The sequence below is a fragment of the Balaenoptera ricei genome, chromosome 13 (genome assembly GCF_028023285.1).
Source record: "Balaenoptera ricei isolate mBalRic1 chromosome 13, mBalRic1.hap2, whole genome shotgun sequence".
In the NCBI taxonomy this organism is placed as follows: Eukaryota; Metazoa; Chordata; class Mammalia; order Artiodactyla; family Balaenopteridae; genus Balaenoptera; species Balaenoptera ricei.
This window is the reverse complement of record NC_082651.1, coordinates 8,164,910-8,192,423: the sequence shown is the minus strand read 5'-3', so window position 1 is coordinate 8,192,423 and position 27,514 is coordinate 8,164,910. Positions and strand designations below refer to the sequence as shown.

Sequence of the window (27,514 nt, the reverse complement as noted above, 5' to 3'; positions counted from 1 at the left end):
AGGGTAAGGGAGATGGTTTTTCCTCCCCTCAAGCTCAAGTAAGAGGGTTTTTAAACAGCCCCCATCCCACACCCACACATACCCCAATCGCCCTCAGGGGACTTTATATTTGCTCTGGGAGTTTGGGAATACCTAACACAAGCCTGAGAAACTCCACAGGGGCGTTGGCTGACTTGAGTGGCCAGGGTGGCAGCACAGAGGGCTGTGTTGGCTATGGACTCCACTCCCATCTACAGAGACTAACTATACCATTGGATGCACAAGCCAGGTTGGGGCAAGAACAGGCAAAGAAGTGAGGTCATTTAGACTAGAAGAAGGGCATCACCCTCATCAAAGCAGCTACAGGTGGACGTTTACAGTCAGGAAAATCTATTTGGAACCATTAAAGAACCCTGTGAGAGAAAGAATATTCTTTCTCTCCTAGAGAGAGAGAGAGACCCACCAACCCAAAAAAGCACCAGTGCCAGCTCACAAGGACCAGCAAGTGTGACTTCTTTTGCCCCTCACCCCTCTTCTGTCACCCTAGCTCTAGTGGAACCAGAAACCTCAACTGAAAAAAAGAAAAGCACAAGCCAGTGAAATAGAGAAGGAACAGCCATACGCCTCCTTCCTTCCTAGGATTCCAGCTTGTAGGAAACCCAAGTTGGGAGAAAGAAATCTTTAACTTTAAATGAAGTTCAGAGCTTTGATGATGCCTTGTGACTGGGCATTTTAATTATTGAAGTGAAACATTTTGTCACTAAGAGTGACTAGAGAACTTTAAAATCATTGAGTAGTATCTGGAAAAGCCATGGGAGCTACTGAGATTTCATTCAGCAGCAGGGAGAGAAGTAGCTCGTGAAAAGGGTTTCAAGAGAAAATGAGGGACTTCCCTGGGGGCGCAGTGGTTAAGAATCCGCCTGCCAATGCAGGGGACACGGGTTCGAGCCCTGGTCCGGGAAGACCTCACATGCCGCAGAGCAACTAAGCACGTGCACCACAACTACTGAGCCTGCGCTCTAGAGCCCGCGAGCCACAACTACTGAAGCCTGCGCGCCTAGAGCCTGAGCTCCGCAACAAGAGAAGCCATTGCCGTGAGAAGCCCGTGCACCACAACGAAGACCAGCCCCCGCTCGCCGCAACTGGAGAAAGCCCACGCGCCCAACACAGCCAAGAATAAATAAATAAATTAAATTAAATTTAAAAAGAGAGAAGATGAGAGGGAAAACATTGCTGTATGTTTGCATGCTATGGAGCACTTCTTGGATATAACAGTTGCTTACTGAGGTAAAACACACGATGTAAAATTTACCATTTTTACGTACATGGTTCAGTGGCCTTAAGTATATTTGCATTCTTGTACAACCCTAACCACCATAACTTTCCAAGCTCAAGCTCCCTACCTGTTAAATAGTACGTAATGGTTGCCTCTTAATCAGTAAATAAAGGAACTCGGTGTAAGGCCAGGCTTTAGCATTTACTACATGCTGTTGGGCCTGTTTTACTTTATCTGTTCCATTTCTGATACTCTTATTTTTGTGTGTGAAGATCTGAGTTTTTGACTACATCATATTCCTTCTGCCTAAAGAACTTCCTTTACCATTTCTTGTCCAGTTGATCTGATAATGAATTCCCACGGTTTTTATTTGCCTGGAAAACTATTTCTCTTTAGCTTTTGAAGAATATTTTTGTTGAGAATTCTGCGTAGAGGGTTTTTTTGTTTTGTTTTGTTTTTTGTTTTTTCTCCCGTTTCACACTTTAAAGATTTATTCTGTTGTCTTATTGCTTGCCCGGTTACCAGTGAAAAGTCTGTCATTCTTATCCTGGTCCCTCTGTTGGTAAAGTGTCTTTTTTTCCTCTGGTTGACTTCAAGATTGTCTCTTTGTCTTTGGTTTTCAGCAGTTTGAATATGATATACATTAGGGTGTGTGTGTGATTGTGTGCATGTGTGTGTGTTGGTATTTATCTTGCTAAGTATTCTCTGAGCTTGAGTTTCTGGGATATATGGTTTGGTGTCTGTCACTAATTTTGGAAAATTCTTGGCCATTATTTCTTCTGCCTTGTTCTCTTTGTTTTTCCTCCTTCTGGAATTTCAGTTACATGTGCTTGACCATTTAATATTATCCAACCAGTCTTGGATGCTCTGTTCTGTTTTTTTGTTGTTGTTGTTGTTGTTGTTTTTACACTGTTATCTCTTTGTTTTCAGTTTGAGTAATTTCTGTGGACTTATCTTCATGCTCTGGATTCTTTCTTCAACTGTGCCCAGCCTACTGATGAGCCCATTACAGACATTCTTCATCTCTTTTTCATTTATCAATTTTTTTCATGTGGTCATCTCTTATAGTTTCCATCACCCTAGTGAAATTATCTGTGTGATCTTGCATGCTGTCTGCCCTTTCCTTAAGAGCCATTAATATGTTAATTGTAGCCAGTTAAGTTCCATGTCTGATTGTTCTAATATCTGTGTCTGGTTCTGATGATTGCTTTGTCCCTTCAGATTGTGCTTTTTCTTGCCTTTTTATAGGTCTCCTAATTTTCTGTTGAACACCAAACATGTTGTATAAGACAGTAGATTCTGAGGGAAGTATGTTCTATTCTTGGAGATGAGAATGCCTTTCCTTCTGTTAGGTCTTCAGTGTGGAGGTTTGTGTTAATCTAATGAGGGGTCGGGCTGGATGTGAATTTGCTCTCTGCTGGGCTATGAGTCTCCCCACTTGGCTTTGGGTCTTCTCTTTGCATAGCTCTCCCAGTTGCATCCCACTGTTCTTTTTACTCAGTGCTAGTCTGTGCAGTGGTTGGAGAGCTGGGGAGAGAAGATGGTCTCTGATGTTTTTATTAAGCCTTGGTGTTAGCTGGGCACTGTGAACATGAGTCTTGGTGGTGTAGCTTTCCTCCAGATGTAATGTAATGTTAGGGAGTACATTATTCCTGACCCTTCCCTAGGGGTAGAGCTTTTTGTTTTTTCTAAAAAAAAAAAAACCCCAGACTCTGCCGATACAGTGGGTTTCCCACAGGGACTTCAGGATGCATTCTGGTTGCCCTTCCCCCTGAAGATTAAGGAATGACAGGGGAGAAGGGTGTGCGTTGTTTGGGTGATGGTTGCCATTCCTCTCCTCCAGCTAGAGGGGGACCCACCAGGGCTCTCAGGCTGCAGTTGTGTGCCCTTCTTCCTACAGATTAAGGTTTCTGATCAGTAGGAGAGATAGAGGAGATGGGTCTGGGTGGAGGTTCGGCAGTGGCTGCAATTCCCTTCCCCTAGCCAACACCACAGGTGAGGCTTCCCAGCCTGCTCCCAGGTCTTCCCTATGAGCACCTGGGGGAAGAAAAGCCTGCAAAAGAGTGCAAACTCCCCTGTGCTTGTGGTGCCCTCCTGTGAGCCCATGTTCACCTTTGCCAATCATACAAGCTTCCTCTAACTGGTTTACATGGCCTTGGGTGGTGTCCCTTACAAACAAATGCTCAAGTCCTGTTTCTCCCTGAAGGTGCCTGTCTCCCTTCATATTTCAGGTTGTTTGCCTTGTGACCTCAGTTCTTTCATGGGTTTAATAAAAGTAGCTGATTTGCTCTTTCTCTGGCTTTTTTCTCCTCTTGTAAGAGTGGAAGTGGTGCTCTCTCCAGCTCTCTACCTTCTGTAGCTCTGAGCTGAAACACTGCTGTTTTCAATAGCACTTTACCAAGCTGTGTGCAGTTCTTTATCTCCTTTGAGCCATACAACCAGCCTGGGTCAACCACATGTTACTGCTGCCACAGGAGGAGAAGAAAATCCATTACAGGAGACTGGGATTGAATATATATATATATATATACACACACATACATACACACTACTATGTATAAAATAGATAACTAATGAGAACCTGCTGTATAGCACAGGGAACTCTACTCAGTGCTCTGGGGTGACCTAAATGGGAAGGAAATCCAAAAAAGAGGAGACACATGTATACATATGGCTGACTCACTTCGCTGTACAGTAGAAACTAACACAAGATTGTAAAACAACTATACCCCAATTAAAAAAAAAAAAGAAAACTCACTACTGACTAAGCTGAATATGCATGCCCAATTCTTCATTTTCAAGTAACCACAGGTGTCATTATAAACTCCTAATTCACTCAAGAGTGGATTCCTAACAGATGTAAAAACAGTTTATAATTTTAGATGCCTTTGAGTTCCCATGAAGACATGAATTTTCTACACGTAAAATTCCAGCTCTTACTCATTGTTGGATGCTAGGGTTCACTGACTTTTTTATAGTAATAACTCAAGGTGTTGAATATAAATAATTAACAAGTAATAAGTCCCATACTTGAAAGGATATATAAGATGTCTGTAAAAATTGAATGAGTCAGTTTTTTCATGAAGTTAGATTTTCAATAAATCATTCAAGTACTTACTGAGAATACTGCTGGGTGCTACAAAATCATACAGAAATGTAGGCAATCTCATTCTATTTGAAATTAAATCTGTATGTCAATGAAAAACACAATATTGAAAAGATATAATCCTTCATGCATGGTACAGGAATATCAACCCATTTCCCTTCTTGTGTCTTCTTTTAAGGCTCTATGCGGAAGCTGGGGATTTTCTCAACCTACCTCTCTGAAGACTTCCACTATTTTAATTCACTGTCCTTCCAAGCCCAAGCAGATTTCTGAGTCTTACTCTGCTCTCCTCAGTTGGATAAGTCTTAACGTGGGAAGGATTTATATTTAAGTAGGAGGGTTCTATGTCATTTGCCAATAAGCAAGACAGCTGTTCCAAGCAATCTACCAAGTTTATTTCAATGTGAAAATACTCCTGTAAGTTAGAAGCTATGCATAATTTTTAATCCTTTGTGAGCTCTCAAAGGGAGTCTTGAGAAACATAGTAGACCAGAACATATATTATAAAAACTACTTTGCCTGGGTAATCTGATTCATAATTAGGCATACTTGGTATAACCATACACTTGTAAAAGCAACTAATAGGCATAAATTGACATAAATGAACGTAGTTTACAATAATTAAGAAGGCAAAGAAATTTAAATAAGCACTTCAACTGTACTTAAAGAAATAAAACGCCGTCAACCACCTATCAAACAATGTTCCACCAGGGGGTGTAGTCTGCACTTATTCCCTTTGCAGCTGCTTTGCTTAGTGTGCGCACCTGAACAGTTGTACAAAAAAAAAAAAAAAAATACATTTTTGTAAAGTGATTTATAATGTCCCACTGGCTTTCATTTTTATTCCAAGGAAGCATTGTCTTTATATTTTATCGTTTGTCAAATCAAATTCAAAGTGATTCCAACACTCTTGTTTTCTAGTAATGCTAAGTTGTAAAAAAGCTGTAAGCAGATATCTAGATTTTAGATATTTAGATATCTAGGGGAATTTGCTATTAATCCTAGGTTAATCCTTTCCTGTAGGCAGGAGTCCTTTAGCAAAACAATGATTTCTTAGCAATAAAGAGCTAATCTCGCAAATATTCTACAACCGGATTTTACAGACTGAGATTTCCTTAAGTGAACCTCATCTCCAACGAGTTTGAGAATACTTGATTATCCTAATGAGAATAATGGCAGCTAACAGTCATCAGCTCCAAAATAAAAGGTTGATTTCAATCACAGATTTGCAAGATTGCTTTACCTCCAGAACTGCGTTTGATGAATGAAAACATTTGGTTAGGCATGTTGACTCACGAAGATGTTTGTATCCACAAATTTATCTGGCAACAGATGTTACAGTCATATCAAATAATGAGGAAGAACAATAGCTTTCTTCTTTGCAAACTGTGCACTGTATTGAAATCTCTATTGACTCAATGCTACCAAGCTGGTCAGCGGCAGAGCCGTTGCCGAACAGAGTGTCTGATGCAAGAACTCCAGCTGCAGTGAAAATTCACACGTGTGCAGTCAGGGGTGCGGGTTGCGGCCACCTGGACCTCTCGGTGCCTCTGGCTCTACATTTGCACCCACCCCTCTCCTGGGCAGGAGGACAGTGTTGACTCTTGGGGCTCTTACGAAGGGTAATATGAGCAGGTGGTGTCAGTAATATGGAGCTTTCTGGAAGGCAGCAAAACACAGGCTGATGCAGAAGAAGCTGGCACTTCAAGATGTACTACCAGTAACTAGGTTACACGTGAATACACGCTCAAGACCGATTTGTAAGGAACTATCAACGGTACTTCTGTGTTCACCGTGCACCCCTTATGCCACACCGCAGGCATCAACGCTCAATCTAACTCCTCAGAAACGCTGTGTGGCTTCTAAAGCAACAACTGCAGCCATGAGCATCCTTTCTTACCCTCAAGGCTGTGAGAAAGAGGTGGTACAAACACAAGAGTCCTGATGCATCCCCACAAGAAGAATTTGCCTAGTCTTATGTACTGAAAATATTCAGCCTTTTAAGAAAATCACTCTATCTGGTTTATGAACTTAGGCTCTGGACTCTGGAGTTTAAACCTTAACCATGTCTCTTATTTACTATGTGTTCCCTTCCCCTTATCTCAGTTTCCTGCTCTGGACGATGAGGATGACATCATCTAGAGTAAGAGTGAGGATTAAAGGAGGTAACAGACATCGAGGGCACAGAAAGCCATCAATGCGTGTTAAGCCATGCTATCATTATTGCTTCTGTTGCTTTAATTCATGGAGTTTGCTCTAGTCCAAGGAGACTATTCAGATCCCTGCACCTCAAAGAAAGGGGGGCTATCACACAATATTGCTTTGATGGGCTCGTTATCGTTTTTAGTGATAAAAGGTCCAGCACACATCCTTCTGGAGACTGTGAATTTTCCCAGTGCTGCTAAGACCCTGGGGGTGGGAGGTTGGGTGGGGCGGAAGAATGCATTTAAAAACTGCTCCAATCAAAATTATTGCCAATCTGATCTCGGAAACATTTGTTCTAATGCGCTAAGTATTCTGCCCACTGCTTTTTCTTTCCATTTTCCTCCATTTGCACGTGCTTGGCTTTTGATGTGGCATACACTTTAAAAATACATTATTAAGCAGACAGGCCTGTCACCCCTGGAGGTAGCACTCTGTCCCCCGCTTATTCTTAACAAATCTCCTTTTGTGCTCTTTTGTGCTGAAGTGATTAATCATTTCAACTATCCAAGGGTTGCTGATGATCTTTCTAGATGACTCCAGTTACCACGAGTCCCCCCCTCTCCCCCATCACCATCTACACTGTTTTGAACCTGTTGGGAATCTGCTCTTGAGTCTGTATTCATGTAACAGTGATCTCCTGATTTCATACAACAATAACCAGCGAACGTCCAAAAGAACTCAGTGTTCATTTCTTGCCTCTTTCCAGAGTCCGCGGTTGGGGTGCGGGTGGAGGGCTGAGTGAGAGACTTCATTGAAAAAACCAAGGAAATACAAAGTGAAAAAGTCAGAATGATCAACGCTCATTTTGCAGCCCAGAGGGGAGGTTTTACTCTCACTGGAGGGAACCTCTCGCGACACCATCTTCTTCATGGATCAAGGCTGGATTTTCTTTCTCCCTTTACCTCTTTCTCTCTAGTTTATCTGCAGCTGAGTTTTCAAATGGCTTTCCTGTTTGAAGCTGGGTAAAAGACTGTCATTTGGTTTCCAGAGAAGCAGCCTGGGTAGGTTTTGGGGGATTCGGTCATTTTTCAGAAGCTGTACCAACATTTTTAGCTAACTTGAAAGGTTCTATTTTTAAAAGCCTGTCCTGTCAGCAATATGCTCAAGGACTTTCATTTTTATAATATTACTTTTAAAAAATACTTTACATATTCAAACTCAGATATTAATATATCTTGAATATATTAACTTTTCTCTTGGGCTTATCGTACTAAACTGTTGCCAAGTTGGAAAATAAAAAGTAACCACTTATAATAATCTATATTCTACAAAGGAAACAGTAGGATTTATTTTAATCACTATTTTATCATATCCTTAATTCATGTTTGCCCTTATAGATTATATTTTATTAAAAATAGTATGTTTACCAAAAAAAGTACTCTTTAATTATATAAAATAAAATATCTTCCAAAATTGCAAAAAAATAAGAAAAATAAATAAAAGCCTATCATTCCCTCTCCCCCACCCAGATAGACACTGTTAAACTGAATTCAAAAATATGTTTAAAAACTGACCAAAAATACTGTGAGATCACAAGTTATTGCCAGAGAAGGGAAGGCTAAAATGATTCGTAAAGTAAGTATGCAGATATAAATATATCGATACTGTTAAATTAATATAGAATCCCAGGGTGATTTTTAGAAAATATGTACTTTATATGCAAAAATAAATCTATATTTGAGATTACTAAAAAGATATTTACAAGTAGCTGAGGCATAGAGTTTTAAATTAATGCATAATATGTCAATAATAAGCATGCTGATCTTAGGATTTTTAATCACGTTTCAGAAGCCTAATCAATGTTCATAGAAAAATACTTTCTTTTTAAAAAAAGGTGTAGAATATAAAATTTTTAGTATTTTTAATTCTACAGAACCACAGACCTCTCATTATTTAGGATTACAATAAAAAATAAGGCATTAAAATGAAAACATTGTAATGAAAAAGTTGTAATAATAAACAGGAAACTGTCCATGGGTTACAACGCCTGTAACTTTTTAGGAAATTCAGGGGAGAGAGAAAGATATACTTTTGCATAAATAGGTACACCTTTTTAGTGGGAGGAAAGAGAGAGGGAGAAGCTGTAATAAATAAATCAGCTAGTGTCAGGATATGACATTATTTTCCAGCCCAATACTGCAATCCCCCCTTATCCATGGGGTATATGTTCTAAGACCCCCAGTGGGTGCCTGAAACCACAAGTAGCACCAAACCCTATACACATTGTTTTTTCCTATATATACATACCTAGGATAAAGTTTAGTTTATAAATTAGGCACAGTCAGAGAATAGCAGAACTGCCGGCATCACTACTCTTGCACTTTGGGGCCATTATTAAGTAAAATAAGAGCCACTTGAACACAGTACCGAGATAGATACCGAGATGCATGGGATACGCTGGACAAAGAGATGGTTCACATCCCAGGTGGGATGGAGCAAGATGGCACAAGATTTCATCACTCTGCTCAGAATAGCATATGATTTAAAACTTATGAATTATTTCTGGAATTTTCTATTTAACATTTTCAGACCTCAGTTGACCATGGGTAACTGCAACTTTGGATAAAAGAGGACTACTGTATCTGGAGAGACAGGAAGAGGTGTACACATTTCCTAATTTATCAGCAGAACTAAAGGTGTTCAGGAAGCAGGCCAAGCATAGCGATTCTCCAGAACTTCTGGGCTACACGTGGGCCCAGGAATGGAGCCATGTGCAAATGGGGAAATGCCTCATGTGCAAAAAACAGTTAATTTAGGAGCCTAAAGAATGCCAAAACTGGATTACCCATTCTGAAATTGCGGGCTTTGTGTGTGGACAGCTTTCAAAATCAGAACAAAACCACCTGTAGATAAATACGGGCACATGTTCTAAAAGTCATAAAAAATGTCCTGAGTTTCAACCCCTACATTTTTAAAATACTTACATCTCATTGCATCCAACAACCATTAAAAACATACAAACTGCATAACTATAAACCAAATATATCAGAATTTATAAAACAGCATATAAATGAAATGGCAAAAGAATAATCAGGTTTCTAAGTTTTTTCCATTATAATGATCTAAATAATTATAAGTGTAAGAACTACAGATAATTATGTCTTACTTAAAAGATATGATTAATATCTAGATAGATGTTCTAATTTTTCAAGGCCTGTATCTTGTCAATCCTCAAATTATCATTTTTGATCTTAGAAATTATTTTTAACTTTCCTGTATGTGTACAATAGTAATTTGCAGCAAATCTGTGTAATTTCACAACCCTCCATTTGAAAAAAGAGAACACCGTGTGTGGTTTTCATGATAATAAGTACAATTTAAAAATGTATGTCTTGAGTTGATAACTTTGGGTAATTGTTCCAAGAACTACTTTACATGGAGCATATTAGCAGTGGAAATAGCTTTGACTTCCCTCCCTCGATTACACGAGCAGCAATATGGTGATTAACCAAATTATCCCTGCAAATTTATTATCTTGATTTCTTCAACTTGTACATCACATTCATTAGCTATCAAAATGGAAAACTCAGTTTCATGAAAGATAATCAGACTACAAGTGGCAGATACAAAAGGTCTGAGCTTTTCTGGCGTGGATACCAGCAGTAGCTGGGAATGCCTTTTCACTTCCAACCCTCAGGAGTTATTAGGTGAACTCTCATCTCTCTTGAATTTGTGCGAAATGTAGAATGTTCTAGTGCTCCCAGGTAACCCAACAATCTTGGCCGTCCTTGGAGAGCTTATGTTTCAGGGGGACAGCACCTCAATCTTTTTTTGTTGGAGGATTGGAAGGACAACAAGGTAGAGAGGAAAAACAGACACTGAGCAAAAGGTCAAAGGCATTCATTCATTATTCCTCATCCATTTATTCAGCATTAATTAAACACCCATTACATGCCAGGCAGTTTGATAGCTCCTGGAGATGGATGGTAAGAGCCTAATGGGGCTTAAGAAAGACAATTATGACTCAGTACAATAAGTGCTATGATAAAAGTAAAGGGTACTTGGGGGGGGGGAATACAGAACAAGAGCATCTAACTCAGACTCTGGCAATCAGGAAGGCTTCCTGGAGGGAGTGACATCTTAAGTGAGGCTTGTAAGATATGCAAGAAACAGTAAGGTGTTCGGGGTCAGGGGCAGACAGAGCGTGCTCTGGGGTTAGGGAAGAGCATGAGTGAAGCCCGGAGGTGAGGGAGAGAGCTGTGGTGCCGCTCCTGCAGAAGCCATGTACAGAGTGAGAGGTGAGCAGGGGTGAGAGATGAGGCTGGAACACCACTGGGGCCAGAGCACGTGTGGCTCTGCAGAGGACCTCCAAGAATCTGACTCTGTCTTGAGCCCAGCCTCACTATCTCTTTGCTCGGTGGATGTGCCTTGCAAGGCTAGAGCAACAGAAAACTTTAAAAATCAAGTATATTTAATGCCTCAGTCCTCTAATGTAGTGCTGAAGTTCTCCAAGTTTCTTCACGAGAAGTGGGGAAGGTGTGCCTTTGACCTTGCTGGAAACCCCGGCCATGGTGCAGTCTGGCTACTGACATGCTTCCCTTGTCCCAGCCTGGGCACAGTAGGAGGTACATGGCACCGTGAGCTCCGTGACGGCCTGTGGCATCCAGCTGTTGTTAACACTATGTGTGGACCTCCTCTTGTCTTCCAGTCCCCACCTTCACAGTAAGATATTGACAAACACCCATGCAAAGATATTGACTGCGGTATCAGAACTCACCCTTGACTATGAGGGCAGAGAGTATATTCCCACAGAATATATGCTGCTTGGGCTGCTAACATCCCCTTGGTCTTCCACACCCCTGGTTCTGTAAATGCCTCTGTGATGTCTAACCGTGTGCATCAGAAGGAGACAGGTAAAAACAGAAAGGCAAAGCCATTCACTCCCAATGGGAACTTCCAGACCTTCACGGTCCCTTTGGCCATCACCCCAAATCCTCTGGGCTCGGAACAGATTCTGAATTAGAGTATTCTCGTCCCACCTCTGTTAGAAACTGGACACCTCCAGAGTCATCACAAAGCCTACAAAGTGTAGCCAAATGGCCCTGAAACAAGCAGCAAGCTGCTGCATACCCCTTACAGGCACCAGGATGCCCCTGGCAGAGAAATGGAGTCATTTAAGTAGGGCTTTTGGTTTCAGCCAAAAGGACAAATATAATAACATCTAGTAAAAATGCACCTACAGATGTAAAATAAGATATAAATTGTGTTACTGCTGTCTCTATCCATCCAAGTGGCCAACTGCAAAAAGAAAAATCAAAACAAAACACTACCAAGTGAAACTCATTTATCTTGGATAAAACATGTAGCTTTTGCTTGGTGAATTTCTCTAGACCTCCAGGAGGTTTACTTTTGCTTTGATTCGATTTTATTATGACAAGTAATGGGATATATAAACGGGCTCCTCTACATTTATACGCGGATTGATTTTGCCATTTGTGGGCTTCATTTTGTCATGAATAAAATCTTTACTACTTGAAACAAATGAGATAATTTATTAAAAAAAAAACAAAAAAACACACAACATGAGGCAGGAAACGCCTGTCTGGTCTGAAACGGGAGATTTGACCTAGGTCCAGCTCTGCGAACGACCCAAACAGATCACTTAAAACAAGTTGTCCCTTTGTTCTCTATTTTCTCCGAGTGGCTAATATATTTTCATGTGGGTTACGGAGCATGTAGACATTTAAGCACAAGGCTTCTCTTGGCTCACCATCCAGGGTCTGAACACGTGAGGGGGCCATGATGATGTGCGTTGCATGTGATGGTAATCTCAACTCTCTCCTCGCTCACAGATCTCCCAGCATCACAACTGGAAATCTTGCCTAGGAGGCTCCTTAGTTTCTAGAAAACCAAGGAAAAGGAGTTCCCTCTGTCTGCTGGATATCTGTTCAGTTATAGCGTCAGGAAATTGGTTTGGGTCTCCAGAATTTAAACAAGTCCCAGGTACTCCTTTCATGTCAACAGAAGGGCAACTCTACGTAAATATTCGCCATGAATATCTCACAGGAAATTGGAATTAAATTAGTGACTAAAGATGAAAGCCAAGAAGATAATCTGCTCAGATGTTGCACTGAGATTGTCTCTAAATTCATCCTTTAAATCCAAACCAGATCTCAAACACTGGTCTCTTATGACAAAGGCTCCCTACGTTATGAGGAGTGCCCGGCAATAAACGCCATCTAGAGCCGTGTGGCATAAAATCTGTGCATTCTAGATTCCAGCCCTGTACAACCCCATTAAGTTGTAAACGGATTTTATTTGCTGAACAAATGTTAATGCCATTCTACGTTAATGGATAATGCTAGGAAAAGCACCTAAGTATTACAGCACTGGAGCCTTTAGGGATGAAATACAGTGTAGCTTAGAAAACTGTGTTACAAACATATGTCAGCGATGAGGGCTCCCAGCCCTTGGTGCCCATCTCCTAAATGAATTTTGCAGTAATACACAGATTTACTAGGTCCCAGGATTGAAATTCTCTGAGTGAGGATAAAAAATAATTATACTGGAGAACATAATGTAATATTCAAATGACCTGAAAACAGTCACCTCGGCAAAAATGAGAGGGGGGAGGAAAAAGAAGTTCAAAGGTGGTGAGATTGCTGACGGCCATAAAACCTCCGTGAGTTCAAGTGCACACACGTGTGATCGGGCACTTTCAGATCATACACACATGGGAACCGGAAACCTCCCTTTCACAGCAAAATGCCTGAGTGGTTTCATGAATGAGCTGGCGGGGGGGCTTCTTCCTTTAATAAGACAGCACAGCAGGTAAGAGAGAGGGGGTGCTGGTCCCAGACGGTGCTGGTTAAAATCCCAGCTCTACCATGTGGTAGCTGTGTGCCCTTGGCCAGTTGTGTTTAACCTCCCCTCGCCTCAGTTTCTTCCTCTGTAAAATGGGGATGATAATAGTTCCCAACTACACAGAAGGCAGTTGTGATGGTCCAATGAGAAAACACATGCAAGAAGCTTGGAAGAGTGTCCCAGATATAGTAAGTGCTCAATAAATGTTAGCCTATCCTCACTGGTGGTCGTGACTGTGTAGGAAATAAATGGAATGGAAATAAATGGAATGGAAATAAATGGAATGAAAACCACAGCCTCTCCTCACAAGAGGTCTCTAAACTCAGAGACTCCATCCTCTCAGTTTTCTCCAGTCTGGACCCTGCCCCCCTCTCCTCCACAGAAACAGCTCTCCATAAGGTCACCAATGACCTTTTTGTTGTCCAATCCATTGGGTGGCTTTTGATCCTCATCTTTTTGTGTCCTCTCAGGAATTCTGTGCCCTGTTGAATGGAAACTCTCTTTCCTTGGATTCTGTGACTTTTCACGGTCACAATTTTCTCTAGTCACTCCCTCTCATGTTCGTTTGCCAGTGGATATTCCTCTCTTCCCTGCCCCTGAAATGGTGGAATTTAGGCTCTCATTGCTTCTTGGCCTCAAGTCCCTCTCCAGGCAAATGTACCCATTTCCATGGTTTTACTACCAATGTGCTAATTCATCCAAAATGCTGGCCTGCAGCTCAGACCTCTGGTTCTGAGTTTCTCTACATTCCCCTCGTCTACTTGAACATCACAAAGGCACCTCAAACTCAGCACGTCTAAAAATTAACAGAGGATGTCCTCTTCTCCCCCACCCAGCACAGCATCTCCCTCCATCTTCCCACGTCTCCACCAAGCATCCCTCACTTGGAACCTGCATCAGCCTCCCATTCCTCTTCCTTCTTCCCCTCAAGCCACTCCTCACAGCAGCCAGAACGGTGCATCTACACTGCCAATCTGATCACATCACGCCCAGCTCCAATCCTTCACCGGCTCCCCTGTGCTTAGAGCCTGTTGAATGTGGCTGGGAAAGCACAACACGACTGGCCTCTCCTGCCTGGCTTTTCCCACCTGCTCTCCAGCCACGCGGGCCTTCTCTTTCCTTCCCGGGTCTTTAACAAGCCGAGCTCTTCATTCCCTCTGCTTGGAATCTTCACCATTTTCCTTAGGTTGCTTTCCTACTCACCCTCCAGCTCTTAGTTCAAAGGCTGCTTCCTCAGGGAAGTAGTTCTTGACCCCAAATTCAGTAATGTACCCTACAGTAAGCGCTCATAAAACCCTGAGTATTTACCACAATTCACATTATACATTTATCTATGAGATTAAAAAAAAAACAACTTAGTATCTATCTCTTCCAGCACATCGTCAGTTCCCACAGGGCCAGGGGTCATGTCTCTCTGACCCACCGCTGTTTCCAGTACCTCCCACATGGAAAGGGCATACAAACACTTGTCCAACGACCATCTCCATTTTCATTATTTTAAGGTATTTTTCATGACCCTGATCTTCCTCCACAACAAGAGAGAGCCTTTTTAAAACGAGATGGCTGCAAGTAGCAAGTACCTCTGGTGACCTTGACGACATCAGGTTCACCTGAGCTGATTCCAAGGGGAGAGACCACTGGTAAGGAAAATTGGGCTCCACAAAGATGATTCACAGGAACCGAGCATTCAAAAAGCCAATACATCTTGTCCGTGATTTATAGCAAAGGGAATCTGTGAACCATCACAATGATACTCATCATTCTCCTTTGGAGGATTCTTTTACTCACTCACTCATTTATTTATTCATTCCACAAAATCGTGAATTCTAAAATTCCAAACATTAGGGCCACCGTGTGGGAAGAATACTGATGTGTGACAGATACACAACAAATCCAACAGGCTGTAACTGAGAAGGCGCCCTGCGCTTGTGTTTGCAGGAGAGGAGATGCTTAGGATAAGAGGGGAAGACGATCCTGGGGCTGCCTGGTGTGAGGGGCAGGTGACAGCCAGAAAAACATTCCAGGCAAAACTGGGAACACACACATGATCCTCTAGGAGCTCCTGAAGTTAGACCACTACGAACACCTGAGACTGCCAGGTGAGGGGAGAGAAAGATGCTCACACGACAGCACCAGCACCACCATCACTTCCCAGTCTATACCATCTCCTCTTTGGAACACTCCTCACAAGCTCTGGGAAGTGTGGAACTCAGAGCTCAGCTGTCTTCCGATGAAGGCAGCATCCCCCCTACCCTTGACCCTGCACGTACACATAAATCAATTCTCTCATTGGTCCAGGCTTTCCCTCTTGCTCCACGCCTGATTCAAGGCGGGCAGGGGCGGCACCCGTGGTGTGATGGATTAGGGGTCAGTATCGTGGGAAGGTAGGAGAGTGGGGCCGGGGTGCCAGGCTCTCATCAGCTCTCTTAAGAAAAAAATAAATAATGCTTTAAACTCTTGACTACAGCATTCAGTTTTCTTTGAAGTGAATTTTGCACTATCTAAAGCAGGGGTCCCCAACCCCCGGGCCACAGACTGGCACCGCTCCGTGGCTGTTAGGAACCGGGCCACATAGCAGGAGGTGAGCGGCGGGTGAGCGAGCGAAGCTTCATCTGTATTTACAGCCGCTCCCCATCGCTCGCGTTACCGCCTGAGCTCCGCCTCCTGTCAGCATTACGGTGAGTTGTATAATTATTTCATTATATATTACTGTGTAATAATAATAGAAATAAAGTGTACAATAAATGTAATGCGATTGAATCATCCTGAAACCATCCTCCCCACCCCCATGGAAAAATGTCGTCCACAAAACCAGTCCCTGGTGCCGAAAAAGTTGTGGACTGCTTCTCTAAAGTATATCGTTTTGGTATGAGAAATACTCAAACTCTTTATAAACTTCAAGCCCTGCTTAGAATATAGAACAGAAAGGTCAAGTAACAGAGTTCTTCCATATCCTCAGAAAAGATAAGAAAGGATGAGAAGGGGTAGGATTTTTTAAACATAAACAGAGAAACCAAAGAGGGGATTGGTGTGTTGTGGTATTATCATTTTGCAGATATAAACACCAAAACCAATCAAAGGAAGATGGCTTGAACACTGAATACTGGGACCCCAAACATCAAAGTATGTTAAAAGAGAAAAATAGGAAAAGTACATCTGCATTTTACACTACCTGTGTTTAACCTGAAACAAGGCCCCAAGATAGACATCATTTAGATGTAAAATACAACACGTATTTTATTCAACATATACTTAAATGCCAGAAATGAAGCTACCACACTTTGACAACTGTTTTCTATATAAATCTCTGCCAGAAAAACAAAAATCATTATGAATTCATCAAATCAAACTTCAATGAATTATTTTAATCAATTTGAGAGTGAAAAAATTTGTTTATGAAATAATGCTTTCCAGGAAGAAATAAAAATCCTTCCGCTGAAAACAATTTGATGGTTAATGTAAAATTTTAAACCACATAACCATATTACTGTAATTCACTAGCAATTCAAGAAAAAGTGTGTAGGATGCCCAAAAGTTAAAAACCTATTAAAATAAAGTTTTTCTTTTTCTTTATAGAGAATTGCCACACCATCTGGTCTGATTCGCCTTGGTGTTTTGCCCAGTGTAATATCAGCTTTCTGAGAGCTATAAATTATTAGGTTATTCCGATGAAAAATATGATTGAAGACAAAATATAGGTTGAAGAGGACATCCTGATTACAAGTTTGGATACTCAGGAGAACACTAATATGGCAGAACAGCCCAACCTAAGTGCATCTGCGCATGAAACTAGTTCACGGAGGCCGTGCACGTGAGATGATGGTGATGAAAAGGACAGGCTTACAGAGAGTAACAGGCAAAATAATAACACGCATAACAATATGGAAATAAATTTTCAACGCTGAGCATCACCTCTTCGTCAGAGTGCTTCTGATTCTAATTAAGTTTGGGAGAAAAATAACCAGGCAACCCCTGCCTGACTGGAAAGCACAGACTATTGAAAGATGCTTTTAAATAGTAGGGTGATAAATGGGGGCATCCAAATGTGAACACAATCATATTTTTCATCTCAACTCTGTTGTTCTGTCTTCCAGCTGATCCCTCTAATACAGTGTCACCTCAGCCTGTGCAAAGGGACCAGATTAAGGTGTAGCTCCTAGGTTTCTAAAGGAAGCTTTAGAAGTTGTTTTATAAAGTACTGTTGTTTAGGCAACTTAGGTGATTACCCCCAGAAAGGGTAAAGATCAAACAACACATGAACAATGGGCTCGCTTTGACACTGCAGCTGCACCTCCTTCCATTTGGAATCTATGTCAACCAGTTGGTAAGATTTGTAAAAGAATATCCTTACCCGAATTATTTCTTCAACACAGCTGTTGGTTTCTCCAGATCTACTCTCCTGCAAGCAAAGGGGAAAAAACATTAAGCCAGATAGAACAGACTTATGGTTACAGAGAAGAAATGACACATAAGCTTCCAAATTTAATAGAGTTTGGACAGGGGGCCTTGCCTAAAGTAGGACTTACAGATAAGCTCCTTTCCTTTTTTTTTCACACACACACACACACACACACACACACACACACACACTGTATTTTATTTTTACAAGAGATAAATAGACTGACACCAAGCATTGTACATGGATGACCCCAACAAAAGCAACAATGATTGCAATTACCAAACACGAAACACACTATACTATGTCATAATATTGACATTCAGTCCAGTAATCCTCCACTGTAACAAGCTCCTTTCCTTAAGAGGACAACTCCAATCAAGCCTGTGACCACCCTCCCTTCCCGCACTGCTGCACTGTGGACGGGGCGGCCGGGTCCTGAGTTGCAGTGCTGGGCCCCAGAGTTGCAGTGCTGGGCCCTCCAACCACGTCAACTCTAAGCAGGGAAGGCTCCCAGGAGTACAGCCCATGACTGGCAGGTATGAGCTCCATTCAGCTTGGGTTCCATCAAAGTGTGGAAGGAAATGTGGCCTACACCACAAAGATGGATCCGGTCCACCCCCCAAATACATGCAATGGTCCTGCCGAATACAAGTGAAACTCTTGGTAGTTCTACCATCCTCAGGGCCTAGGTTTACTGGGTGATGGGCCAAAACCCAAAAGACCAAAAGGAGACACATTCTCCCAGCACTCCCAGGGTAGGCTGGGTGTCACACTCCAGAGCCACTGGTTCTGTAACCCACGCTGCCCTGTGCTGGGGAGATGGTATAGGCTCCGAGGAACGGTGGCTTCGGGTCACAGCCAACTCTGGGGACCATTTTAAGTTTCAGAGATGCTGTGTGGTTACTGCTGGTAACACACTCCCAGAGCACAGGAGGTAGTTTTGTGGGGACGTGAAAGCAGCATTTGCTGGTAGAAGTGCCTACTGTGGTCTCAGCAAAATACTTCCCTGGCCTTTTAATTCAATGACATTGACCACGACTCAGCACGACCTCCCAGCATGAGGCTTTCTTCGCGATGTCTTCCCCAAGCCCACTCTGCTCTCCTTCCTCCTCACGGTTCTCTCTCCCCCAGGAATGCTGATCTGCACCGTCCTGGTTTTCCTGGTTCATTCCAAGTCACCCTTCAGAGGCAGGTCAACCGTGACTTCCTCAAAGCACCATCCCTAGCCCTGGAATACTCATCCACACAGCATTTACTTCCTCTTCAGCACACTCACCACAACTGCCGTTCACAGACGGACTCTGGAACGATCTCTCCTCCCTCTAGGGCAGACCCTCCACCCACTCAGGGGCTCTGTGTCTTTCAGTGTGAATATCTGCCAGTGGGCGTCACAGGAAGGAATGAATGAATCTACCTCCTGCCCTTCCCAGGAATGTGAGCGCTATCACAACCAGCTCCAGGACTTCTCAGTATTACAAAGGCTCCACCAGAAAGTGTACTTTCACACTCCCAGACCCTTGTGTGTGTCCCCCACCCGCTCCTCCTGGGAGTAGAGCATTCCATCAGAAATATTCCACCCTTCGCACCGGGTAAGAGGCCAAGGTGAATGCAAGTGCGTGAGGCTTGAAAAGGTCCCACAAGTGATTGAGATTTTTCCTACCCAGAAACAGAAGGTTTGTCCAAGGCTCCCAACTGAGGCTCAGAGAGTTTACATGACTTGCCCCAGGCCACAGAACAGTGAGTCTGGACCAGGAAACAGGACTCATCCTCGGTCATGTACATTTTCTCTTCCAGAAGCTTTCCCCAGTCCCAAAGGCTGTGCCGGAAATATATGCATTTCCTCAGCAAACCTGAGCTCATTTGTTTGTCAAATTACCAGAGTTTCTATGATGTTTATATAGTTTGGAAACTTTTTTTTTTTATTGTGGTAAAATACACAAAACATAATCTTTACTATTTTAACCATTTTAAAGTGTATAATTTACTGGCCTTAAATACATTCACAATGTCACCACTATCTAGTTCAAGAACATTTTCGCCACCCTGAATGGAGACCCCATGCCCCTTAAGCAGGAAGTCCCCATTCCTCCCTCTCCCCAGCTCCTGGTAACCACTAATCTACTTTCTGTTACTATGGATTTTTCTATTCTAAATATTTCATATAAATGAATCATATAACATGTGGCCTTTTGTGTCTGGCTGGTTTCACTTAGGATAATGTTTTCAAGGTTCATCCACGTTGTAACCTATGTCAGTACTCTATTCCTTTTTGTGGCTGAGTAACAGTCTATTGTTATGGACAGACCACATTTGTTTATCCAGTTGATGGACATTTTGGTTTTTCCACTTTGGCTGTTGTGATAGCACTTCTATAAACATCTGTACACAAGTTTTTGTTTGAATACCTGTTTTCACGTCTTTTGGGTATAGAACTACACGTTGAATTGGTGGATCATATGGCAATTCTATGCTTAGCTTTTTGAAGAACTGTCAAATTGTTTTCCATACTGGCTGTACCATTTTATATTCCTATTAGCAACATATGAAGGTTCTACTTTCTCCACATCTTAACCAACACTTGTTATTTTCTGGTTTTGTTGTGTTTTGTATAATAGCCATCCTAATGGGTGTAAAATGGTATCGTGTTGAGACTTTAATCTGCATCTTCCTAAGGACTAATGATGTTGAGCATCTTTTCATGTGCATTTTAGCCATTTGTGTATCTTCTTTGGAGAAATGTCTGTTGCCCACTTTTAAACTGGGTTTGTTAACTTTTTATTGTTTTGTTTTAAGAGTTCTTTATATATTTTGGATACTAGGACCTTATCAGATACATGATTTGCACATATTTTTACCCATTCTTCGGAATGTATTCTCACCTTCTTTGATAGTGTTCATGGATGCACAAAATTTTCAATTTGATGAAGTCCAATTTACCTATTTTTCTCTTTATTGCTTTGCTCTTGGTGTCGTGTCTAAGAAGTCATTGCCAAATCCAAGGTTATAAAGATTTACCCATGTGTTCTTTTACGAGTTTTATAGTTTTGGTTTTTATAGTTAGGACTTTAATTCAACAGTTTGAGAACTTTTAGGTGAAGTTTATTTCCTTATGGATTATTTGATGTTTTAGTTAAAACAGGAACATTATCTTTGTATAAATTACTCCTTTCTAGTCTCATCATTAAAAAAATCAATAACGAAATTGTGTAAAGCACAACCATTGCTAACAATGCATGAACATAACATATATGTCTATCCTTATAAAACAAGAAAAACAGTGTTAAATATCGTGATAAGATTAGAAGACCCAAAGCTTTTTACTAATATTTCATTCCTCTTTCCTATATTCATCCCTTCTCCTGTTTTCCCAAAAGTTCCAGTTTGGCAACATACATCTAATACACCCCCAACTTCTGTTCCCAATGCCTTATCCCGGGACTGCTCTGGAAATTTCACCATTCTGCTACTCCAATCAAATTAGATCAGAGAGCTCTTTTTGGAACCAGCCCAAACCCTGTTTCCTTTCCAGGGCAGCCAGAGGCAACCATCACAAAGGCTGTGTGGTGAAGCCTCAGCCAGGCCAGGGCTCAATGGTCCTTTGAAATGACCTCCTTCAGAGCTCAGGTGGGAATCAGTGGTCAAATTGGAAAACGCATCTTCATACCCACAACCATTTCTCTTACCCTACTTCCAAATCCCAACCCCTTCCTACCATGTAATATATTGGGAGAGCAGATGTTAAATTCTCAATGTACTTTTTATTTTCCACCTTAAAACAATCAATCAAGGAAAACCTGACTTCATGCTCTCTGTGGACTCACCCAGGTTCACAACCTACTACAAAGACTCTTGATATGTTTGGTTCCTTGAAACTAAGCTTCCCCTGAATACCACGCTATAATTTCATTTGAAATGATTTATATCAATGACGGGTGGCCCTTAGTATCTCTCCCCATAATCCTATAAATTTCCACTACCCTACTCTGAAAAGGGAACACACTGAGAGAGGAACAGAATATAAAAGCCCTGCTAAATACTTCCCTCATCAATGTAGATGAAATATGCAGAATTATTACACTGGGTCATCTCGATGGCAACTCCAACCGTGAACTTTGATGGTCTGGCCAGACATCAGGTCATTCCCTCCTGGGAGGGCCCCTTGCCCAGCTGAGCATGTGCAGAATTGAGGCCAGGACAAAAGACTTCCTACAAAAGTCTCAGGGAGTCCTGGCTTTAAATTACAGAGTGGAGGAGCTTTGGCAGAGGAAAATCTTGGCCCTCGTCTGGAACATTTCTGACTCCTGGGGCCACCTGGGGAAGGGTACCACATTGGGGTTGAATTTCCCAGGCCCCATTTAGATTGGAGTGGATCCATGAGGCACAATATTACAGAAAGGTTGAAATGGAAGGAACCTTAGAGCTCATTTTACCCAATTCAATGACTTCAACAGATGGAGAAACTGTGGCCCAGTGAAGTGAAGAGTCTTGTCCAAAATCATTTTTGGCAGCAAAGGACAGTCAAGGTAGAACCCACACACATTTCTTCAACACCACTGCAGTCAATTTTCTACTATCTAATGCTATTTCTCCAAGCTTAACCTTTAGAACTGGCTCTACTTGAGGTCACTCTCGGGCTTAAAGTATGGAAATAGAAGAATCTGGATAGTGTTTGGATAAATTTCCTCCTTTGTTCCCATGCTGCAAATTATCCAATGCTTAGTCACTCTGGATCATACTCATTAACCTCAAACACCACACGCATAGACCAAAAGGGTTAAGACAGGAGAGGAAGTGGAGAGAAAAGGTTAATACTAACCATCTCTTCTGTGATGTTGACAAATTAGAGACAAGGATTTGTGTCCTCAGAAACTGGAGGGCAGAATTCTACCTCTTCTTTTCCGAATCCACAAAGGTGGGGTGGGGGGGAGATGGGTAGGTAGAGTTGGGATGGGCAGGGTGTGAGGGTCGGGGAGACTGCAGGGCCTTTCACCTTCTTTCTTTCTCAAAATCCTTCTCAAATCTGGTTTCAGCTGCAGTTGTGCACTTTGATTATATTTACATTTTAAAAGCTTTCAGTGTTTATGAACAAGATTAAAACATGCATGTAATTTACATCTCCAAATTTGTGTTTATATTTTTTCACAATAAAGTCATTGCTTTCCTTGGAAAGGTACCCACTGAGGAGGGCTGTGCAACGCCAATTTTAATTACTGTGCATTTTGTGAGGGTTCGTAGCTGTTGCTTCACGCTGGGTTACTGAGCTGTATTTACTCCGACTTGGATGAACCCACCCCCTTTTCCTATCATTACATTTTGAAATCTGTCATAACAACCTCACCTCATTGAACCTCCAACTAAACTTCAATTAAAAGCGAGCAACCCCAGCTGATTCTCCTTCTCTACAAGCCTTGTCGATCACGTTCCTTTCTCCATGGAACTGCTTTCCTCAAATCTTACCACTTAAAAATACACACCACACGCTCTGCCAGCGCAGTGTGAGGAACGGAGCTGTGGGTAAGTATAGCTCAAGAAATAGCCAGGAGCAACCTATCACTGAGAACCTAAGCCCCTAATTACCATGCCACGCACACAGCACTGGAAGAAGCCAGCCAAGCTTAAGGAGAAAAGGCTCGATCCAATCAGTGGGAAATCTCATTTCACTACGGAGGAGATGAAGCTGCACATATCCTATTTTCAAAAATAGTTTAACTCTTCATCAGACACATTGAGGGCGGAACTTTCATTCTAAAATAATACTGTTTTAAAGTCACAGTACCCTTGTTTGTCTGCAAGCACTCGAAAGGTCCTCAAACATTTAGACATTGTTTATCACATGCACACTCTTGAATACTTCCACAGAAGTATTTTTAAATAAGTCTTACTATTTCTGATATAGAGAAAAATTGAGGTACAAAGAAATTAGGTGTCCCATCAGTGCCACCAAAGCACTGGGCGAGGATCTAAGCTTGAATCCAGGGATTATCGCAAGTCTACGTGAAGCTCCATCCACTGACTGTGGCGCCAGCCTCACCTGAGGCCAGGGTCACCTGAGGTCAGGAGAGTGCCAGCCAGTTCTCTCTTCAGCAAGTCTTATGACCACCTAACTCTTCCCCCTTCTTTTCTTTTCTTTCTTTCTTTTTTTTTTTTTTTAACAAGTGCTGTTTGTTTTAGGAATGATCATGCCTACATAGCTTTTTTTTTTTTTTTTGCGCCACACTCACCAGCATGTGGGATCTTAGCTCCCCAACCAGGGATTGAACCAGTGCCCCCCGCATTGGAAGTGCAGAGTCTTAACCCCTGGACCGCCAGGGAAGTGCCCACTTCCCCTTTAGAGGCTACACGCTGCTCCCGATCGCCTCGCCGGAGCTGGAGACTGGCCTCATCCCTGCTGGGTCCCCCCGCCTGATCTCCCGAATGTGCTCAGCCAACTGGTTCACCTGTTGCTCTGTTGCTCACATCCAGTTTTTTCCCTCAGAATTACTGTCACCATCGCTTAGACATTTATACACTGAGATAAATAAATAAATAAATAAATAAATAAATAAATAAATAAATAAATAAGGAAAGGTGTATAAAAGTATATCATAAGAATGCAAACAAAATGACAGCAGAGAGTGGTGATATTATTTTCAACTAAAGGACAGTTCATAGCAAAAAAAAAAAAAAAATGAATTGGAGAGCACAACACAGAATGAGGAAAAAATAGGGCATTAATAGAGCATCAAAATAAGGTATGTTAAGAAAAAGGAAAAAAATAGAATTATTATGGTTGAACATCTTTAATCCACCCCTATTTTTCCTATTAGACAAAGGATACCAAAACAAGATCCCAACTAAATAAGAGGGATAGAGGACTTGAAAATAAAATTAAATAAGGACAAACTGAAAGATATAACGAACTTAGACTATTATGAGGAAACCCCAATTTTTCAAGCACACATGAAATAGCTACTGAAGTGGTTATATACTGAGCTACAAAAGAGCTTCAAAAAATTCCAAAAAGCAGTTGTTTTATAGCCCAGACTCTTTGGCTACAAGTTATCAAAACACTTAAGCTATGAATTAAAACAAGGTAGACATAAAATCTCCTAGAACTCTTAGAATAAAAAAAACACTATAAAAATCAACTATAAATAACTCTTCATATTTACAGGAAAATAATATAAAAATACTGCAAAACAAAATTATGGGATGCTCCCAAAGATATTCTTAGAGGTAAATTCATACACTAAAAACTTTCATTATTTTTTTTTAAAAAATGAATGTGCTAAGCAATTGAAAATTTAAAATCAAAGAGGCATACCAAAGAAAGAAAATAACAAAGAGAGAAAACCAATGAAATATTTATAAAGCAAAAAGTCAGAATTTATAAAGCCACAATATAATTTCTTAGAAACAAAAATAAAACACATTACCCAAAACAATAATGGAAAGTCCCTTAAAAATCTGTTCAATAAAAAGATAAACATAAAATAATTTGATATATGAAGGGGATAAAACATATGGAAGCGCTTATAATCATAAGAAAGTATTGAGGTTAACATTAATATAGAACACAATACTAATAAATGAAAAATTTTGATGAAGTTGGCAACTTTCTGGAAAAAACTGACATAAGACATAAAGAAAAATGAAATTAGGCCTATAAATCTGAGAATGCAGATTAAATTAAAAATTATCTTCAAATAAGGCTTTAAGCCGAATAGTTTTACAGTGAAGTATTTCAAACTTTCAAGGAAGAACTAACTCTCACATATTTTCTCTTCCAGAGTAGAAGGTAATGGGAAGCTATATGATTTATTTTCTTAAATTAATATAAAAACCTCACATAAGAGACTAAATCAATCTCCTTATGAAAATAAATGTAAAATCCTCAAAAGATTATTAGTAAATATGATTCAATAAAATGTTATAAGAATTAGTGGGAACTTAGTGGGATTTGTCCCAGGAATGCAAAAATAGTTTAATATTTAATATTAGGGCCTCTTTGAAGTATTGTATCACTAGGGAAATTACGTAAAACTGTGATCATCTCAGTGTTTTTTTGATCTCAGCAGATTTTTTTGATCATATACCTAGAAAAATCCAAAAGACTCCATTGTTACTGTATTAAAAGGGAGGTTTAAAAAGTGGTTGGCTATGAACAGTCAAAGCTCAATAGCTCTTCTGTGCAGCAGCAATAAACACTTTAAAAATATGAAAAAAATCCCACCCACAATATCAAGAAAAATAAATGAGGAATAACATTAACAAGACATGTTTAAGACCTATAAGAAAAATCTTCAGAATTCTACTGAAAGATACCAAACAATGCCTGAAAGGGACAGAGCCAGGCTTCTCAAATACCTTCCAACTCTAATATAGAATACAAAGTCAAATAAATGTATCAAGAGGAAAAAACTGCAAAGTATATTAAAAAAAATTGAGGTGAATGTCATGTAACAGAAAACCAACCATTTTAAAAGTGTACAATTTAGTGGCATTTAGTACATTCACAGTGTTGTGAGTCATAATCACCTCTATCTAGTTCCAAAACATTTCCATCATCCCAAAGTAAAACACTGTACCCATTAAGTGGTTTCTCCCTACTTCCCTTCACATTAACTTTATGATTTTACTCTAGTAATAAATACCATACTGAACAGAAAAGAACAAAATGAGAAAAATGTTGATGAGTATCATTTACTTGTATTAGCAGATTTTACAGTGGATATGGTATTTCTCATTTATGACCACTTCCTAGCAGAGTACTGGTACAACATAGTAGGCGCTTGAAGATGTTTGTTGAATGAATAGTAAATGACCAATATACTAAAAAAAATTAAAAGACTATTTAAAAAATTAAAGTCTTACACTTGAATATGGCTGGTCGTACAAATGTCTTTGCTTTATCAAAAGAAATTACCAGAGTTACCTTAAAAACAAATTCTTAAAATATCAACATTTATTTACTGCATTGAAGTTAAGCACATACCCATTAATACAGAAACCATTAGAAAATCATTTGGCTTCCCTAATCTGCACATTGGTATTTGTAAATTAGGGAACAAGTATTAGCCTTCTATCAACAGGCAATATTATTAAAGAGTTAGTAATCGATTTTTTGTCAGATTCCTAGCCATAGGACAAGATCTTTTAATCATGTTATTATTTTTAGAATGAAAATTAGTGATCTCAATCAGAGCTTGCAGTTAAAAGTACACTTGCTTTTCAGAAAGTTAAGTGGTCTGTCAGTGCACTGACCTTGTCAAACATCTATTGATGGCATAAAGAGATTAAAACCAGAGACAGTGTTTTTACATCCTGAGCACTAACTGACACTGAGTGCTTTTCCAGGGGGTCATGTCTCAATAGAGTACCCAGTGCTGTATACCGGGGCCACCTTCCACACTGTCCTGTCAAAGCGGGGTACAGAATTCACATAACAGGAACCACAAACATGCACGTCCCACTTGTAGTCTGAAATTGACAAGAACACTTCAAGATTTCTGTGTTCTTTACTCTGTGTTCTCTCATCTAAAACTGCGGTCATTACTTTTAACACAGGCTCAGGCAAGAGTGACAATGCTGAAGTTACTTAACCCTCACATGTCAGGCAGACTTCAGCGAGACTTCTAAAATGTACCATTTCCTTTTTAACGTTTTCCTGAATCTCATCCTGCAGCCCACCTACATATCGCTGACCCTTGAATAACATGGGTTTGAACCACTTACATGTCCATTTTTTCCAACAAATATAGTACCT

At 40.8% G+C, this 27,514-nt stretch overlaps 1 protein-coding gene across 2 annotated transcripts in view; it reads right to left on the bottom strand.

The window, feature by feature from the left end:
* Positions 1-27,514, bottom strand: part of AFF3 (ALF transcription elongation factor 3) — a 562,822-nt gene that overhangs the window by 280,029 nt on the left and 255,279 nt on the right. For both annotated transcript variants that reach the window (XM_059942557.1, XM_059942558.1), the window contains exon 5: positions 17,722-17,769. In XM_059942557.1, coding sequence (XP_059798540.1) covers positions 17,722-17,769 — 48 coding nt within the window. The remainder of the gene's footprint in view (positions 1-17,721; positions 17,770-27,514) is intronic.